This window comes from Lycium barbarum, chromosome 4 (assembly GCF_019175385.1).
Source record: "Lycium barbarum isolate Lr01 chromosome 4, ASM1917538v2, whole genome shotgun sequence".
In the NCBI taxonomy this organism is placed as follows: domain Eukaryota; kingdom Viridiplantae; phylum Streptophyta; class Magnoliopsida; order Solanales; family Solanaceae; genus Lycium; species Lycium barbarum.
The window spans coordinates 20,730,993-20,747,214 of record NC_083340.1 but is presented as its reverse complement, the minus strand read 5'-3'; the positions used below and the strand labels follow the sequence as shown (position 1 = coordinate 20,747,214).

General features: G+C 34.4%; 2 protein-coding genes and 1 long non-coding RNA gene across 49 annotated transcripts; 1 reads left to right on the top strand and 2 right to left on the bottom strand.

Annotated features, from left to right (window-relative positions):
• Positions 1-1,906, bottom strand: LOC132638264 (aspartic proteinase CDR1-like). The gene is made up of 2 exons (XM_060355214.1): positions 748-1,906; positions 1-656 (listed from the first exon to the last, which is right to left on the bottom strand). The coding sequence occupies exons 1-2, from the start codon at positions 1,844-1,846 to the stop codon at positions 370-372; spliced, it is 1,386 nt and encodes a 461-aa protein (XP_060211197.1). The 5' UTR covers positions 1,847-1,906; the 3' UTR covers positions 1-369.
• A 2,713-nt stretch (positions 1,907-4,619) lies between these two features.
• Positions 4,620-5,958, bottom strand: LOC132635503 (uncharacterized). Its single transcript, XM_060351930.1, has one exon. It carries the CDS (start codon positions 5,729-5,731, stop codon positions 4,838-4,840), a length of 894 nt encoding a protein of 297 aa, XP_060207913.1. The 5' UTR covers positions 5,732-5,958; the 3' UTR covers positions 4,620-4,837.
• Positions 5,959-9,738: 3,780 nt separating this feature from the next.
• LOC132635501 (uncharacterized) lies at positions 9,739-15,461 on the top strand. Of its 47 annotated transcripts, XR_009580533.1 has the most exons (6): positions 9,846-11,655; positions 12,056-12,115; positions 12,224-12,293; positions 12,599-12,649; positions 12,902-15,037; positions 15,139-15,461. It is a non-coding gene; the product is annotated as an uncharacterized LOC132635501 (long non-coding RNA). The 47 variants fall into 47 exon arrangements; XR_009580565.1 differs by having other exon boundaries at positions 9,839-10,104; positions 10,812-10,861; positions 12,224-15,037; XR_009580567.1 differs by having other exon boundaries at positions 9,839-10,123; positions 10,812-10,861; positions 12,224-15,037.
• The last annotated feature ends 761 nt before the right edge of the window (positions 15,462-16,222 follow it).

Below are 16,222 nucleotides of genomic sequence, written 5' to 3'. Positions count from 1 at the left end.
ATTATAACGCGGGACCTAGCGTTATATTGTAATACTCCCATTAAACATTGAGAACTTACAAGTTTTAAAAGACAAGCTAAATTAAAGAAACAAAAGAATAAAATCAAAAACAAAAAAAATAATTAACACTGACAAAGCAAAAGTCATTACATAAATTTTTTATTTGTTTTTAAAGCTAATCTACTAGGCGAGGTGCATAGGGCTAATATTTTTATTTAAACAATAAACGAAACTTAAAGAAAAAAGTACAAGCAAGGATTAAAGCGAAAAAAGAAGAGAAAAAAACCTATACTAATTAACATGCGCCAAATTACATAGAATTGCTTCAAAACATCAAATTAAAATCAAAATCCTACGTAAACCCTTAACTCAATGCCGGGTACAATCAGTAGGCAAGAAAGAGAGTTTCTTATTCACAAGATCATATCCAATAAGGAAATTCATCTGAGCCAAGTTTCCATAAATAGCAAAATTATCAGACCCAGTAATTGTCAAACAAACCAAACCTTCATCAACTTTTGCAAATGTACTCTTAGGTAACAACTCAACATCAGCATCCGTGAAATGGAACACAACCTTAGGAGCATCGACAACACCACTTTTCGACTCGTAACATAGCTTAAAAAACCCCATTGGATCGTCTTTTCTCTTATAACCTGTCAAGACATAATATAATTAAATAATTAAAACTATGATCTTCTAACAAATATAACGTTTAAAAGAAGTTGTCACGCGATTTAACGTTACCTTTGATGGAATCCACCAACGTGGATTCCAAGGCCGGGTAGAAATCATTAGGGAGATATGTCAATGTTGTACCAGAATCGATTATAATATTTCCCAAATCTTGACCCGCAGTAGAAGAGCTTAGCTGTGAAGTCTTGAATTCCAACTTCTTTTCTCCAACGCGAACACTTTCAAGATTTATATAGTAGTACGTATCGGGTTCCTTTCGAATTAAGGGAGTTGTAACAACGTTAGGCCCCGATACAACTGCCTCAGCACCAAAACTAATGTGACTTGTATCATTGGAAGGAGAAGAAGATAACAAATCATTTGGGATTAAACAATAAGAGAATTTGCCATTAACTTGTTCATCAAGTTGTTTGACAATAGAAATATTTGAACCGCTTAATCCAACGATCCCAGAAGTTCTATTGTCGAACGAGCCACCATTTTTGTGTCCACAACCAAAAACAACATTTGGAATTGTAATTTTATCGACCTTTTTGTTAGTTGTTGATCTAAAAGTGAAGGTCTCATAAGCAACATCACCAATACTATGAGATTTATCACCATAGATCATCTTATATTCACAAACATTTTTTCTAACACAATGGACACTTTCCACTGCCTCACAAGCCTTAGTGTGACAACCAACGGTTTTGTAAGTTGAACTTTTTCGAGAATCAAAAATGGGTGCGGTTTGTTTAAAACATTGAGTACAAGGCTTGCATTGTATCCATGTCAAGTCACTGCCAGTGTCAGCAATAGCAAAGGTTTCCACAGGGGGCATACCGATGGCAATTTTCATTAAATATTCTCCGGGGATTGAAATGATGTCAGATTGAATACCGTGATTGACAGGTGTGGTGGGATGGTTAGAATTAGTTTTCTTGAAGAAAGATGCACGGGAAAAAGATCGGTCAAATGCATTTCGGAGTCGTTGGGAGGGGGTGATGGAGGGATTGTAGTAGGGAGAAAGGGGAGAATCGCGGTGGATGAGACCAAGAGTGAATCCGTCAATTCCATGGTTGGTTTTGGCTTTTCTACATGAAACTAAAGCAAGTTGAGAGAAGGTCAAAAAGGCTAAAATGGATAAAAGAAAAAAAGCTTTAGAATGCATTTCCAAGGCCAGGGTTTAAGGAGAATAATAGGACTTGGAAGGGTTTTAGAAGAGATGATTATGATTAAGAGAAGTTGATGATGAGTGCCATTTTATAGGCAATAAAATAAAAGAGGGAATGCATGTAGGAATATTAAATTTGGTAAGGAAAAATATGCATCTAAGAATATGAATTAATTTTGAAAGGAGAAAAATGCATGTAAGAATATAGAAAGTTAGGAAATAGGGAATTCTTGTCAAGGACCGGAGGAGAGGTGAATACATTGTGAATTTTGGCAAGGAATGTAGAAATTAATACCAAATACAGAATGGGAAATGGAATTATATAAATTGATTGCAGAAAGAGATTTACCATAAAGCACACAACGGACACCAAAGGGTTAGGTGATTCTGTTAAGATAGATGATATCAAGGTGAAAATCTTGTCCGTTAAGAAAGTCTGTTATTGCATAAATAGGAGGATTTTAAATTTTTCAAGGCATTGATGTTACTTTGGCCTTTCTTTAAGAATATAACATAAATAACTAATTAACTAATCTTAATATATTTTCCTTGTAGGGACTTAGTAGCTCAGTTGGTTGGCTACATGAACTTTCACCTTGTTGGTGAGGGTTCGAATCCTCACGTTGTAATCCCCTCCCCCATTTTCTCTTCCCCTACCCACTATGAAAAGATACTCATTATGTTGTGCACACTATAAAACTCCTTTGCGTGACATTTACTTGCCCTTTGATATGAACATGATCTTAGGGGCATAAAGTTTTCATCTTTTCACTAAAACAACTTTGGAAGTTTTCACTCAAAGGGATTTTAACTTCTTCTGCACATCAAGTATTATCTAGCTTTTTGTTATTAATACAGCATGACAATTTACTAATACACTTTCAGGGTGAAACGAAAAGATAAATATCTATCGCGGGCTTTACAATATATTACTCCCTCCGGTCATGTTTACTTGTCCATATTTGACTTGACACACCCTTAAGAAACAGTAAATAAGAGGTATGGATGTATCAGTTTGTAAGTGTAAAGTTATGCTGAGAGAAGGCGCTGAAAGAAAACGAGTAGATCCATGGGTGGCTCAATAGAATTGATGGCCTAAAGCCAATGAAACTAGCTTTTGGTGCACCGCACGTTCATCCCATGTGTCATACGTGCATCTAGGCAGAGGCGGATCCAGGATTTAAATTTTATGGGTTCAATCTATAGATTTTTAGCATTGAACCCATTATATTTTTAAAGTTAGGGGTTCATATATACTATTTATTGCAATTTTAATAATTTTTTACACATAAATTTAGGCTCCGCGTCCAAAGTTTGGGGTTCAGTTGAAGTTGTTTTCAATAAACCCAGTGTATTCCCACAAGTGGAGTCTGGGAGGGTAGAGTGTACGCAGACCTTACCCCTAGCTTGAGGGTAGAGAAGTTGTTTTCAATAAACCCTCCGCTCAGAATAAAGCAATAACAAAGTAGGTCAAATAGGAAAAAAGAACGATAACTACCACAAAACAATATGCTAAACGAAGAACAAGGGACAGTAAATAATAACAGAAATCGGAGGATAAGAAACTACAGGACAAATACTACGACTACTAGTAAGGAAGAAAAAGCGAGACAATGTTCTCGTACAAATCTAGTAACTGTCGAGAAGGATAAGCGACTCTTGTAACTATCAAGAAAGAACAACTTAGCATGCTCGTGCAAATCTAGTAAACAAGATTTTCTTGATGAATCTCTCTGCAGCTACTCCCCCTTCATCAGACTATCTTATGGTATCCAATAGAGTACCGTAACTGTTTAACAACTAAAGGTATTCCAAATTCTACAAAGGGGAAACCCCACATTTTCTCACACTTCAAAATACCTCAGCAATTCAGGAACTCATGCAGAACCTCAGGCATAAACACACTTGATAGCACTTGAGGTGTAAAGACGCATTTACTATCCCGATAGAAATATAAACTCCTACAGATGTTATTGATAATAATGTACAGAGTAGACCTTAATCCACAACACTCTAATAGGAGTTTTGAAAAGAAAGCTTCAATACTACAACATGAGTATAACTATAAAAAGGGTCACCATAAAAGTGTCCTGTCAACGAGTTCATCTTGAATGAATGCCAGAAGCATCCATCTACCCAGAGACTTGCTCTGGCGATGTAGCAATATTTTTGTAAATTTTTAGACGCAAACGTACTCAAATCAAACACAAACATTTCATATTCTCTAGCCAAGCCCCATAATGTAACCCTGTTTCTATAGGATAATGAATCCCAGTGCAGGTGGATTTTTACAGGTGGAGTATCTATGTAGAGAAACCCGAAAAAGTCCACCGACAAGCATCTCAACCTTCAAGGTTACTCTGATTTTCTGGTTTCATCCATTGCCGTTTTCTGCCAATGAATTTTGGTCTTAAAAGAATCTTTAAATAATATCACCACATGTTCCTTTTTAGCCATTCATCTTTCAAAACCACCTCCCAACTCAACTTCAAAACTTCTTCGAAATCAAACCTTCCATTTCCTTAGTACAATAATGTTCATAGTTTCACAAGATAAAATAGCCAATAAAGGAAAGCTAATAGAAGAAAATGTCTCTAACAAAATTTTACAGGTAGAATATACAGATTAGTAGGTATTATATACCATAGGACTAACATAATCTTAGGTATTTATTCCTTCACAATTCTTCCAATGGGAAGCCTCAACAAATTGACAATAGATTAAGGGATTGAACAGATAAGTAGTAACATCACTAGCAAATTCTAAGGCATCAATGAATTAAATTGCATTTGAAACATATCTCATACGATTTTCGTATATATCCTATGCATATAAACATCCAAAACATGTAAACCTTTACAGTATTACAGCCAGTGTAGTCCACACTCCACAACACACCAAAACAGAAAACTTTTTATATAAGCAGTAATAAAAAGAGAGCTTTTTTACCAACTAGTATTAGCAGTATTACTAGGGAAACCTCAAAACTCATTTGAAAATTTCATCATCACCACTTAGTTCATCTTCAATGCTAGAAACATCCATCCTAGCAGATGCTTGTTTTGCCCACTTAACAATCTTCTCAGCTTCTCTATTTATCTTCTCTTGCTCCATCATTACTTTCTTCATCAACTTCTCTTGATTTTTTGACGAAAACTTACTCAAATCCGATAAAAACTCATCATCCTTCCCCCATTTCACACCCTTATTCTCTTTCCCCTTTTTATTACTAGAACCCTTCTTTGGTGAACACCAAAAACACCCAGTTTTCCTTGGTGGAGACAAACAACCCTTCCAAGAATCTGATGAAGATGATAAAGATTTCCCCTTTTTCCCATTTGAGGTTTTCAAGAAAACATCATTTTCAATAGATTTTGCCTGTTCTTGAACAAACTCATCTTCCAAATTCACTTCAGAACCTTTTTCAACTGGGCTTTTTTCAATTTTCTCATTGTCATCATCAATTTTCCCCCTTTTCCCATTTGGGGTTTTCAAGAAAACATCATTTTTAACACATTTTGTCTGTTCTTGGAAAACCCCATGTTCCAAATCCTTTTCTTCAACTGTATTTCCATCAATTTTCTCATTTCCACCATCATCATCATCATCAATTTTCTTGATTTTTGGACTGTTTGGGAAATCCGAGGAACAGAAACTCCTAGAATTTCTTGTAATATTGTCAGGTTTTAAGGTTGTTGGAGCAGTTGGAAGTGATTTGAGTCTGCGAAAACGAGTTTCGAGTTGAGTTGGAAGGAGAGAATCAGTGAAACCAGAACAGTTAATAGCAGCAACTTGTTCAAGAACAGATTGGTCCATTGCTTGTGATAGAAGTTCTTCTACTGCTTTTTCATTGTCAGTGTCACTATCAGAGAAATCTGCCATTACTCAAAAGGAGAAGAAAACAGACAATTTTTAGTTGATTTTTTGTTTGGAGTGTAATTCCACAAAATTTAGGAGATGTTTAGGTAATTGGTAGATGTTTCTAAGCTTTTTGGAGCTTATGTCAGTGCTATAACGGCTAACTCATTACTTTGGAACGTTATAAGAAGTCAATAAGTGTGGATGCTGGGAACCATCATTTGGTGAAACTAATCTTATTGTTAGTAGTAGTTTGTTACAGTGAAGTATTTCCTGAGAAAATGATTTATCGAGATAAATACGTTTTACAAAAGTTACTCTCCTTCCGCCAAGGAATACTTTTGAATCTTATAGTCTAAAATAAATCAAAAATATTTGAATCTTATGGTCTAAAACAATCAAAGATATTTATATGATTATAAATTATCTCGTTAAGCTAAAAAAGTAAAGTTAAAATTAAATTATTGTCAAATAAAGAAATGTATTATTTTTTTTTACGAACTAAAAAGGAAAATATATATCACATAGATCGGGACGGGAGACGGGGAGAGTACTTTTTTAGTACAAAATTTTTCATTTATCTTTCTTGACCTTGTAGTCTACTTTTATACCTCTCCTTATTATCAGCGTGTTTTGTGGACTTCTCCCTGATTAATCATGCGTGCTTCAATTTGACATATGAGGGGCCTCAATCTTGCCTTTGGCCTTTTCTTTTTTAAGAATTAAAGTTGAGTTTTTTTATGAGTTTATACTTCCACCATCATCATCATCAGCCACGCTCGCCACCCCTTTCTCCCCATAGCACCACAATAAAAATCCCCCATAATACTCTTTCAGCGAATTCTGTTGATGGGTTGAATGTGTTAGATTCAGGGGCGGACCCATGTGTTAAGTTTTGGTGCACGAGCACCCATTAATCGTTGTTGATACACATATAGAAAATATTAAAGTTTTGGTATATAATAATAAATAGCACCCACAAGGCATTAAAAGATCTTGGTGCTTTGGTCAATAGGTTGTAAGCTTTAGGTTAAGCCATAGAGTTGCCAAGTTCGAATCCTAGGTCCGCCACTGATTAGACTATCTCGAAGTCGGTGATTTTAGTACGGTCGCTTTTATTGATTTATAGCTGGTTTAGATTAATTTATGGATAAAATTATGCTTATGCGTTGAAATGCTTATGTACCGCCTTTTCCTTTCATTTGAACTTGTTCAACTGTCTCACAATTATTTAATCGAATGACGCTAAGAAGCGTAACCGCACACTTAGTTTTTTTTTTTTTTAAATCCTAATAGGCGCCTAGTATTAGAACCCCAGGAAAACCCACAGTTGCTACCCTTCGGGTGCGCACTGGGTAACCTGTTCACTATACAATATCTCGCAAATCACACAGGAGATGTAAACCGCACTGGGCATGCCCGATGCGACAAGCTCTAACTGATAAAGTTGCTGGTGAGGGGAATCGATCTCAGGTCTCCCATGTGAAAACCACTCAGCCAACCCTGGCAGGTTTGGCGCCTAGTATTATAGTATTCGTTAATGATACTAAGCATACTCCTAGGCCCTAGCTGTCCGATTAAACATTATAAATAAATTGACAAATCACAATATTGACGAGGCCAAATCTTTTATTCTCAGAGAAGTCTTCACGGTCCATTTCTATTAAGATTAACCATTTATGTATGCTGTGAACCCCTGCATAAAGAAAAGTCATTAGGTCATATCAAATTGTTGTTAACTTAATGCACTGATTCTAAGTTTCTAATGACTTTTCTCAAACAAAATCGATCATCGACAGAAACATGCATTAACAACAGATCTAATTTAAACACTAACACAAGGATTTTTAAGATATAAAAGAGAGTCATACATGTTTGCATTCAATCTTAAACAATCGCATGAATCATAAAAAGAAATTTTAAATAGCAAAGTCAGAAATTGACCTCTGTTAGTTCAGAAAAACATGACAATGCCACTAACCAGAAACCTCGAAGATAAACTCTAAGTGTATTTTGTGCTCTCAAGTTGTGTGGTATGTGTATGTGATGATCGCGTGTTTGTGTATTCTTACGTGAGATCGTGTGAGGGAATGGGGGAAGGGGTTATGCAGACGTGGTTTTGGGTAGTTTTTTTTTTTTTTTCATTTTCTTGTTGTCTTTTTTTTCTTTTTCTTTTTAATGTAAAAATATAAATACGGAGATAAATATTGTAGCTATCTATTTTAGACTAATAAAAATATAGAAAAAGTTAAATAACTAGACTAAAGTAAAATGTAATTAGAATACTAAATCAGTAGCTTATTTATTATTACAATATTTAAAGAAACACAAACTTATTTTTTTGTAAAAAAAAAAAAAAAATCCTTTGAAAATCAAAGCAGCACTTATCTTAAAATGTAACTCTATTTCTGTAGTTTTCAATTTTAAAGTAAAACTTACCAAAAAATACAACAAAAACCAAAATATCTAACTTAGACCTAAAGAAGTATCTAAAAACTAAAATAGTGCAAAAATTCAGGTTCAGTCAAAATTAAGTGTTTAGTGCAAAAATTCAGGTTCAGTCACAAAAGGAAAGAAAAGGGCAGAGCTCTATGCTGACTCAATCATGAGCTTTTTTCGATTTTAGGGCTACGGGGTGAAAAAAAGAAAAGATCGGATTGGAAATTAAGTGTTCACGGCCATATCCTCATAAATAAATATCTGATTACACTTGAAATTCGTATAAAGATCAAATTCATTGAAGATACATATGATTAAATGGAACTAATCTAAAGTAGCATCAACTATTGAGAAGTAAAAGAAAGATTTTGTTGTGGAGCAGATCTCAATTCCAAATAAGTATGATCACCCAAAATTTAAAAGAATTATAAAAGAGAAATAATTAATTTCTACTTATCGAATATGAAAAGAAAATCTAGATGAGAGATCCTGCAAGATTACGAAAATCCAAATCTCACAACAATAAAATCAAACTTAATAATAAAAGTTCACATTGCACACGGAAATATATGTGAATTTTTTTTTCTACTCCCTCAAAAGTCCTCAAAATTTAGTTTTCTTCTTGTTTTCTAGTAAAAGTAAAATATATGGATTCACCACCAAGACCAACGTGCTGTCTCTGGCAACCATTGAAGAAAAAAAGTAGTAACGAACGGAGAAGTTCCAACAAGAATAATTCAGCATACTATGGAGATTGGGGAATGGATGAAAATATTTATGCTGTAAATTCAACTTTTACAAAGAAAGAACAAGAAAGCTTGAGGAAGGAGAAAGAGAAAGAAATTCAAGAAAGCAAAAAGTGAAGCTTGTCATACAATTTATCAATATTCTAGGGAAAATATATGAGATGATATAGTTTTTTGTTTTCTTTTTAAACAGATATACTAGCTAGTTTTGTCTTTAACTTTGAAACTATATATGATCCTGGGTGACAATAGATATTTGATATGTTCTTGATAGAATAATTTAATTATTGATTCGGTATTATTATCGTTGTTGATGTTGGGATAAGTCCTGATAACAAATATTTTGATAGATTGTCACGTTACCTTTGTGAACACTCTCAATTTAAATCACACAATTAAACAAGTAGTTAAGTAAATTCGAAGGAAAGAAAAAACTAATGGATCTTTAGATCAAAATTCAAAAATGGAGAGAAAAAAAGAAATAAAAAGGAGGAAGAGGCGAATTTCTTACTCAAGGAAGCAGGGTTCAACTCATCTATATGAGTCAGCTCGGATTTATGTTTCTATAAATAAAAAAATGTCGAAAAAACTGCTTTCAACTATGTTCTTTATGATATTTGATGTACGTAGTATACTTGTGAAATAAGATACGATGAATCTTTGCTAACATTCTATGAATTTGGATTAAAAATCATAACGCTGTAATTTTTCTTACTTACTTTATGAGTAATCATATATGTATATAAAGGCAGGCCAAAGGTCCGCGCTGAGGTGGCGCAACACAAAGGCGAGATTTACATTTATCTTTTTCCTCATAATTTTGGCTTTTCCACTTGTTTAGGAAAAAAAAAATACATACCCTTTCGCTGCTTTCAACTAGAAACTCCGAGAGACGCTTCTTATAACTGCCCGCATAAAAGCCCCGTCCTTCCAAGTTGCAATAATCTACCCTCTTCAACAGAACGAACACAAAATGTCAAACAAGAATTTTCCTCTTACGCATGCCTATAAAAAATACCAACCGGTAGTCCTTATCTATCTCTCCCTCTCCTTTTCCTTTCCCCTTTTCTATTTGAGAGTTCCATCTACTTTATAGTCTTTTTTGGTTCCATTGTACCGATTATGTTTTCATATTTGATTCGTTGGCTTTTGGGTATAACGGGGGCTTGATCTGTAAAACTTTGCTTCTGGGACGTATTGGCTAATTCTCAGGTCGAATTCCTATTTCCAGGTTTTAACAATTCACATATTGGATATTCTCGTGTTGAATTCATCTTTCTAGGCATTAACAATCGCTCTCTACGATCAATTATTGATTCTCCCCGTCCCCTTCAATGATTATTTGTGCTTTTTTCTTCAACGATTTGTGCTTCTTTCTTCAACTGCTCTTTTTAAATTTGTTTAGTTATTTTGGTGAAACACTTCACTTATTCATAATTCGTTATTCCCTATTGTGTTCTGATATCACTCTTGCAACTTCTAATGGTCCATTTACACTTGAGGTACTAGATATTTGTACTTCCTTTATTTTTATAATTGTGTATTCAGGGTTTTCAGGTAATGAGGGGAAAAATTGAAATCCGTGCTTTAAAAGTAGATGCATTAAAAACATGCTTCAATCCATTGTATCCTTGATGCCCTGATGCTTTGTCCACATAATTGAAAGAAACATATGTTGTGCCACTGGATAATGCAAAAGAAAAGATGATTTACCTATCTGTTACCAGTTAAAATATGCTAAGATAACAAATAAAGAACAAGTGAAATAGTGTCCATGCAAGTTTTTCTCTGTCTAAAATTAGACTCATCTACAATTGTGGGTGTTTGGTGGTAGTATATCATCATTTAGGTATAGTCATTAAATTCCCGTAGTATTTTTCCTTGAAATTGTACTTAATATTGGCTTTCCTTTGCTGCAGATTTTATATCTCAAATATGATTCATGTTTTCTTTTCCGTTGGCACCTGATGTACGTGCTTCTCTATTATGTTTTGGCTCAATTGATTGAAACTCCTGTTTTCCAGGTTGTTAAAGTCTTATTTTGTGGTGGAAAACCTGTTTGTAATGAGGATAAAAATACAAACTTTTAGAGTAGATGCATTGCAAGTATGTACCAATAACTTGCCGTGATTTCATAGAGCTTGCTTCGATATGGTATTATGATAATATCAAATTTCACATAGTCATCAAGCTTTCTTTTTCTTTATCTTTCTCTTTTGTTGTTTATTTTGAGATTACTTCGGGTTCGGATCTTATTGTATACTCTTCTTTTTTGTTTATTTGATTTGGATGTTGGATATTATTGTTTGTGTTGGAATCTGTCTATGGTATTTATAGGCCTAAATGGCTTTTGTGATTACTATTTATGGTATTCAGAGGTTTAAAGAGCTGGAAAAGACATAAGGCCAGTGACGTGTCACCTCTCATTGCCCAGATAATTCATTTATCTTTTTTCTCCTTTATTTGCGTTTTCCAGTCTATTCTCTCACTTCTATATAATACTACAAAGCACTGCTTAATCCCTTGCTCCGAACCGTTTCGCCTCCCTTTTTTGATGAACCGTTTCTTCCCTTATTTCTAATGGTAGCCTATCAGTTACAACCAAACACAACCAAAACCACGCCTCTTCAATCTTCTATTCCATGAAACCCCACAATTTTAGATTTCTTCAAACGATAATCAGATGCGACATATTTTGGATCAATTCAACTCTCACTGGTTTCCAAACGCCGAATCCTAGGGTGAAATTACAACCATTAGTTGGTAATGTCTTCCTTCATCCCTTTCCCATCTAAGTTATATTTTTGTATCAATAGCTACTTTTATTTAATTATTGTTCCTACTATCGGAATTTGAGATGACTTACGACAATAATTTGCGAATTTTGTGAGGTTTCTAAAATAATGTTAGCTTTCTTAATGGTAATTATTTTATTGATAACACTCATTCACACCCAATATTTACACCAACTCAATTGGTTTATAATATGTTTCTTTACATAATCTTTTAGCACTTATTTATAGTCAATCAATATGAATTTGGATATTGAAAGTAGACAGACATATATTAATTTGGGGATTCTTTAATTTTCTGATCTTTTTTTCTTTCTTTAATTTCGTGTTATAATGATACGGTGTTGATTTGTTCCGTACTTTCACAACAGTGGCAGCAAGGTAGTACCGGTGGTAGTAACAGTCGCTCTGCCCCTACTCCTTCCATTGAGGTTTACCATCTTTTCGTTTTAGTGATTGCATAAAAGCTTATACATATGCAGGTTTTACTTTCCCTGAATTGATCGGTTGTTATATTTTTTTCTCTTGAATTGTGTAAGGGTAACAAATCTGCTACAACGTGATATATCGCCTCCCATAAAACATTGGTGTTATTGCCAGAGGATCAAGGTGCACTGGCTGTCCCAGTTGTTATTATATCACATTAATTATTTACGATACCTATAAGACATAATCTTTTTAGGTTGTTTTAACTTTTGAGCTGCTTAATTTTGGAATTGTGATTCAAAAGCGTTTAACTTTATTGAAAGCGGATATTTGACAATTTCTTATTTATTTCTTGACCATTGATGTGTTATTTGTATATACGAATTTGAGAATCAAACAGGAATACATTATGTGCTTATCTGCCCTCTTTTCAAGTCTTTCCAATTATCAGTATAATGCCAGCAGAATGATACAAAATATCCATTTAGTTTCTGCAGAAGGAGAGCTGCATATGGCGCCGTTTTGTTTTTATCTGGCAGGTGAAGTTTTTGCTTGCATTTCCTAACTTTTCTTTTCCTTTCTGATGTCGCTATTCACTGAATTGTTCTCAACTTTTGTCACAACGGCATCGAATTATGATGGCATTTAAGACTGAGCCTAAATGGAATGAGTTAATAATTTCATTGTTGTGACGATGGTTGCTCATGAAATGTCTAAATTCCATTAGGCTTTAGCTGTGGGTGATTTACACCATTTATGATGAAAGCATTTGCCTTTTCTTTTGCTTTTAGGTGTATCTATAAAGGTGAAAATAGGTCAGAGGAGCTAGAAAATGCTTCAGCCTCTAGAAAATATTGATAAGACCTTTGAGAAACTCGAAATGATATGCCATTCCTTTCAGGTACTGATATTCTTAAATTGGTAGTACTATTTATTAGGTTATCGTCTTGATTATATATTTGGCTCTATCACATTGGTTTTTTCCTTTCCTTGCAAAGCATTCCTTTTCATTTTTTATTGGTTTTCATTTTCCTAATTCCAGTTATGTACTTTGTTACCAGTACTTTTTCCCAGACTGACACCTCCTGAATTAAGCTACCCTTGGCACATCAAGTATAAATCTCAACTTCCAAAGCTTTGGCTGTAAACTGTTTTTGTTTTTGGATAAAAGACATAAGAAAATGAATCTTGATTTCGAGTTTTCACAATCAGTAAGTTGGTTTTATTTCCCTTTAAGAATTCAACTTCCATATTATTCATTTGACGCAAAGCTTATTGAGTTTACATAAAGAAGTTTTTGTTCCTCTCTCGAGGTTCGATTATAATTTTGCTTTATGTTAGAATCTCTTGATTCTATTTTTAATACTTGCATTCCTTAAATTTATAATTGAAAATGAAAACCTCAATGCAAATATTTTTGGCTTCTTTGGAGTTCTATGAAAGTTTTCACTCTAAAGGTTAGGCTTTTATCCCTTGAAGTTCTCCCTCTATTAGTACTTTGGTTGCTTTGTTATTTCAGTATTTACCTTCCTGATATTGGTTTTATTTTAGAATGTGGGATAGCTGGATCGATCTCCCTTCCGTTCAGCTTATCCCTTTCAAGAGCAATAATATGATTTGATTCCTTTTCCCTATTGCGCTTTTAGTCTCTCAGAAAAAATAATCTTCTATATATATATATATATATATATATGAAGGCAGGACATAGGCCGTCTGATGTGGCATGCCTCAATGACCAGGAAACCTATTCATCTAATTTCTCAAATTTTCACACAACAATCTCAATTATTAATTACTTAACTCGCCACAAAAATGTAACGAATCCCCAAAGCCACGTCTATTCTCTATAACCCTTTCAGAACAAAATTCTGGCGGCTTCAATTATAGAGAACAAATCGAGACTCTACAAAAAACAACGGAATGTCGATAACGGCATGCCGAATGCGGAGAACTTTTTATTGAGGTTCAGAAGGAGGAAAACGCCACATTGGCGGATGCTCAGGGTATTATATCCTCATGACCTTAAGATTCTCAATAATTTTCCAGCCGAGAAGTCTTCATCTTGATGCATCCTTCAAGTATCCTTCTGCTGATATCATTCCTCTTCTTAATCCTAAATGTGGGGTAAGATACTGCTGCTGGTTTTTTCCTACTTCATTTTTTGCATGCTTTTTGGAGTAACTATCAGTTAACTCTTCTTTCTTTATGTATTAGAATTCCCTTCTTTGGTGAATTTACTTGCCAGAATGGCAGAGCGTAGGTATCCAAAATGCATCTTTAAATTTGAGAAATTTTTCATTAGAACTATATGATTTTAATCACTTTGATTGATTTTAAGTTAGTTGCTATACTTGCCTCTATTTTGAATTTTTCCTCTGCCAAAGAATGAATCAAGATGGCCATGTTAAGTTCTACGCCATAGGACAATGGTGGAATGCAGATGTATTCCATGTGTGAGGGTATTCTTTATATTCAACTTTCCTGTATCTTTATATTCTTGATTTCCTGCTTGATTTTAGGTAACTTGCAGAATCAAAATTGTATCTTTTGGTTAATTTGTCACTCATTTATGACATTCAATTACTCTTGAACGGAATATAGATAAAAAGTGTAATCCAACTCCATATTCCCCGCCGTGTTTCTGCAAATTAGTGATTTTGATAAGGCAGCAATTAAAACTAGCGGAAGGGAGGCTGCTACCAACTTTGAACCAAGTGCATATGAAGGGGAAACAATCTCTGAACCTCAAGAGTGAAGGTTTGATAAAAAGTTCTTGCTCATTTTCAAACTAATGTCGCTAATTCCAAGCAACAGTGCATTATCTATATCTGGATCTGTCTCATTTACGATGCTTATGACACAAATAGCCAACATGATCGTGATTTGAACTTGGGGATATCAATCTCTTCTTCAAAGGAAAATGACAGGTTGGGAGGCTTTCGCTAACATCCTTATTAATATTTTCAGGAAATTTATTTTCGTCATATATTTTTTGTTGATAAAATCCTCTTGCATTGTTTCTTCGCAGTATCATGAAGCGTTCGAACTAATTAAGAGTTTCATTTTTAAACTTACTCTGAGGAGGCGAGGGTGGCGTCCACTTGGAGACAAAGCATCAAAGGCTGGAGAAGAGTACAAAGTAATTAATTTAATCTTCACAAGACTGAGGTTGTAGCAAATGATAAGATGAAATAATAAGATGAAATGAACATAGTTCATAGGGGCAAACGCCGGAGTCAATAACACTGTTAGTACGTAGTTGTGTGGTGTTAGTACGATGTTTTGTTTTCGACCTTCATTTGTTTTCTACAGGCTGGAGAAGAGAATAAAATCTCTTTCACTTCTTTTGAAGTCCTTTGCTTTAGCTTTCAAGGCAAATTATATCCTCTTTTATGAAGCTGCAAGCTTTGGTCTCTCTGGAAGCCTTTTCCACAAATTTCACACAAGAATCTGTTTGAGGACATTTGTGTCTTTGGTAACAAGGCAGTCACTTCTGTTTCAGGATCTGACATGATGATAGCATAATTTTTTGTACTTGCTACTTCCTTAAGTTATAGTATGGTAAAAAACAGACCGGCCCTTAAAGTTATTGGTATTTTTCAACTGATTCATAGAGAAATCAGTAGTTCACTTGATGATTGATTCCCTGGAAAGCTCGGCAAGTATTATGTACTGCCTACTTGGACAATAAAAATGGATCGTGCACGCTGCTTCGATGTCCTCAAATAATACTGCAATAAGTTTTTAATCTGTAACTTTCTGATACGTTTTCTTTCGCTAATTTTGGAACCATGGGGACTAAACTATCTCCTACATTAGCCCGTGGCAAAGTGTTCAAATATAGCGGTAGACTACATTAATCAGTCTGGTATCCTATTTACATATTTTGATCACTTCTCTTTGGTCCTTAAATGTGATAGAAAAGGGAACCCACAAAAAAAGGTAAGATGGTCGTAGTCACTGCTTGTGTTTCTCAGACTCAACCTAATATTAGCAGTTGTTAAGCTCCATGTTCAGATTCGGAAATCAAAGTTGCTATTAAACGATTGAATCTCCATCAATTGGACGATATTTTCCTTTATATTGTAATGGGATGCCCACGGATATTAGCT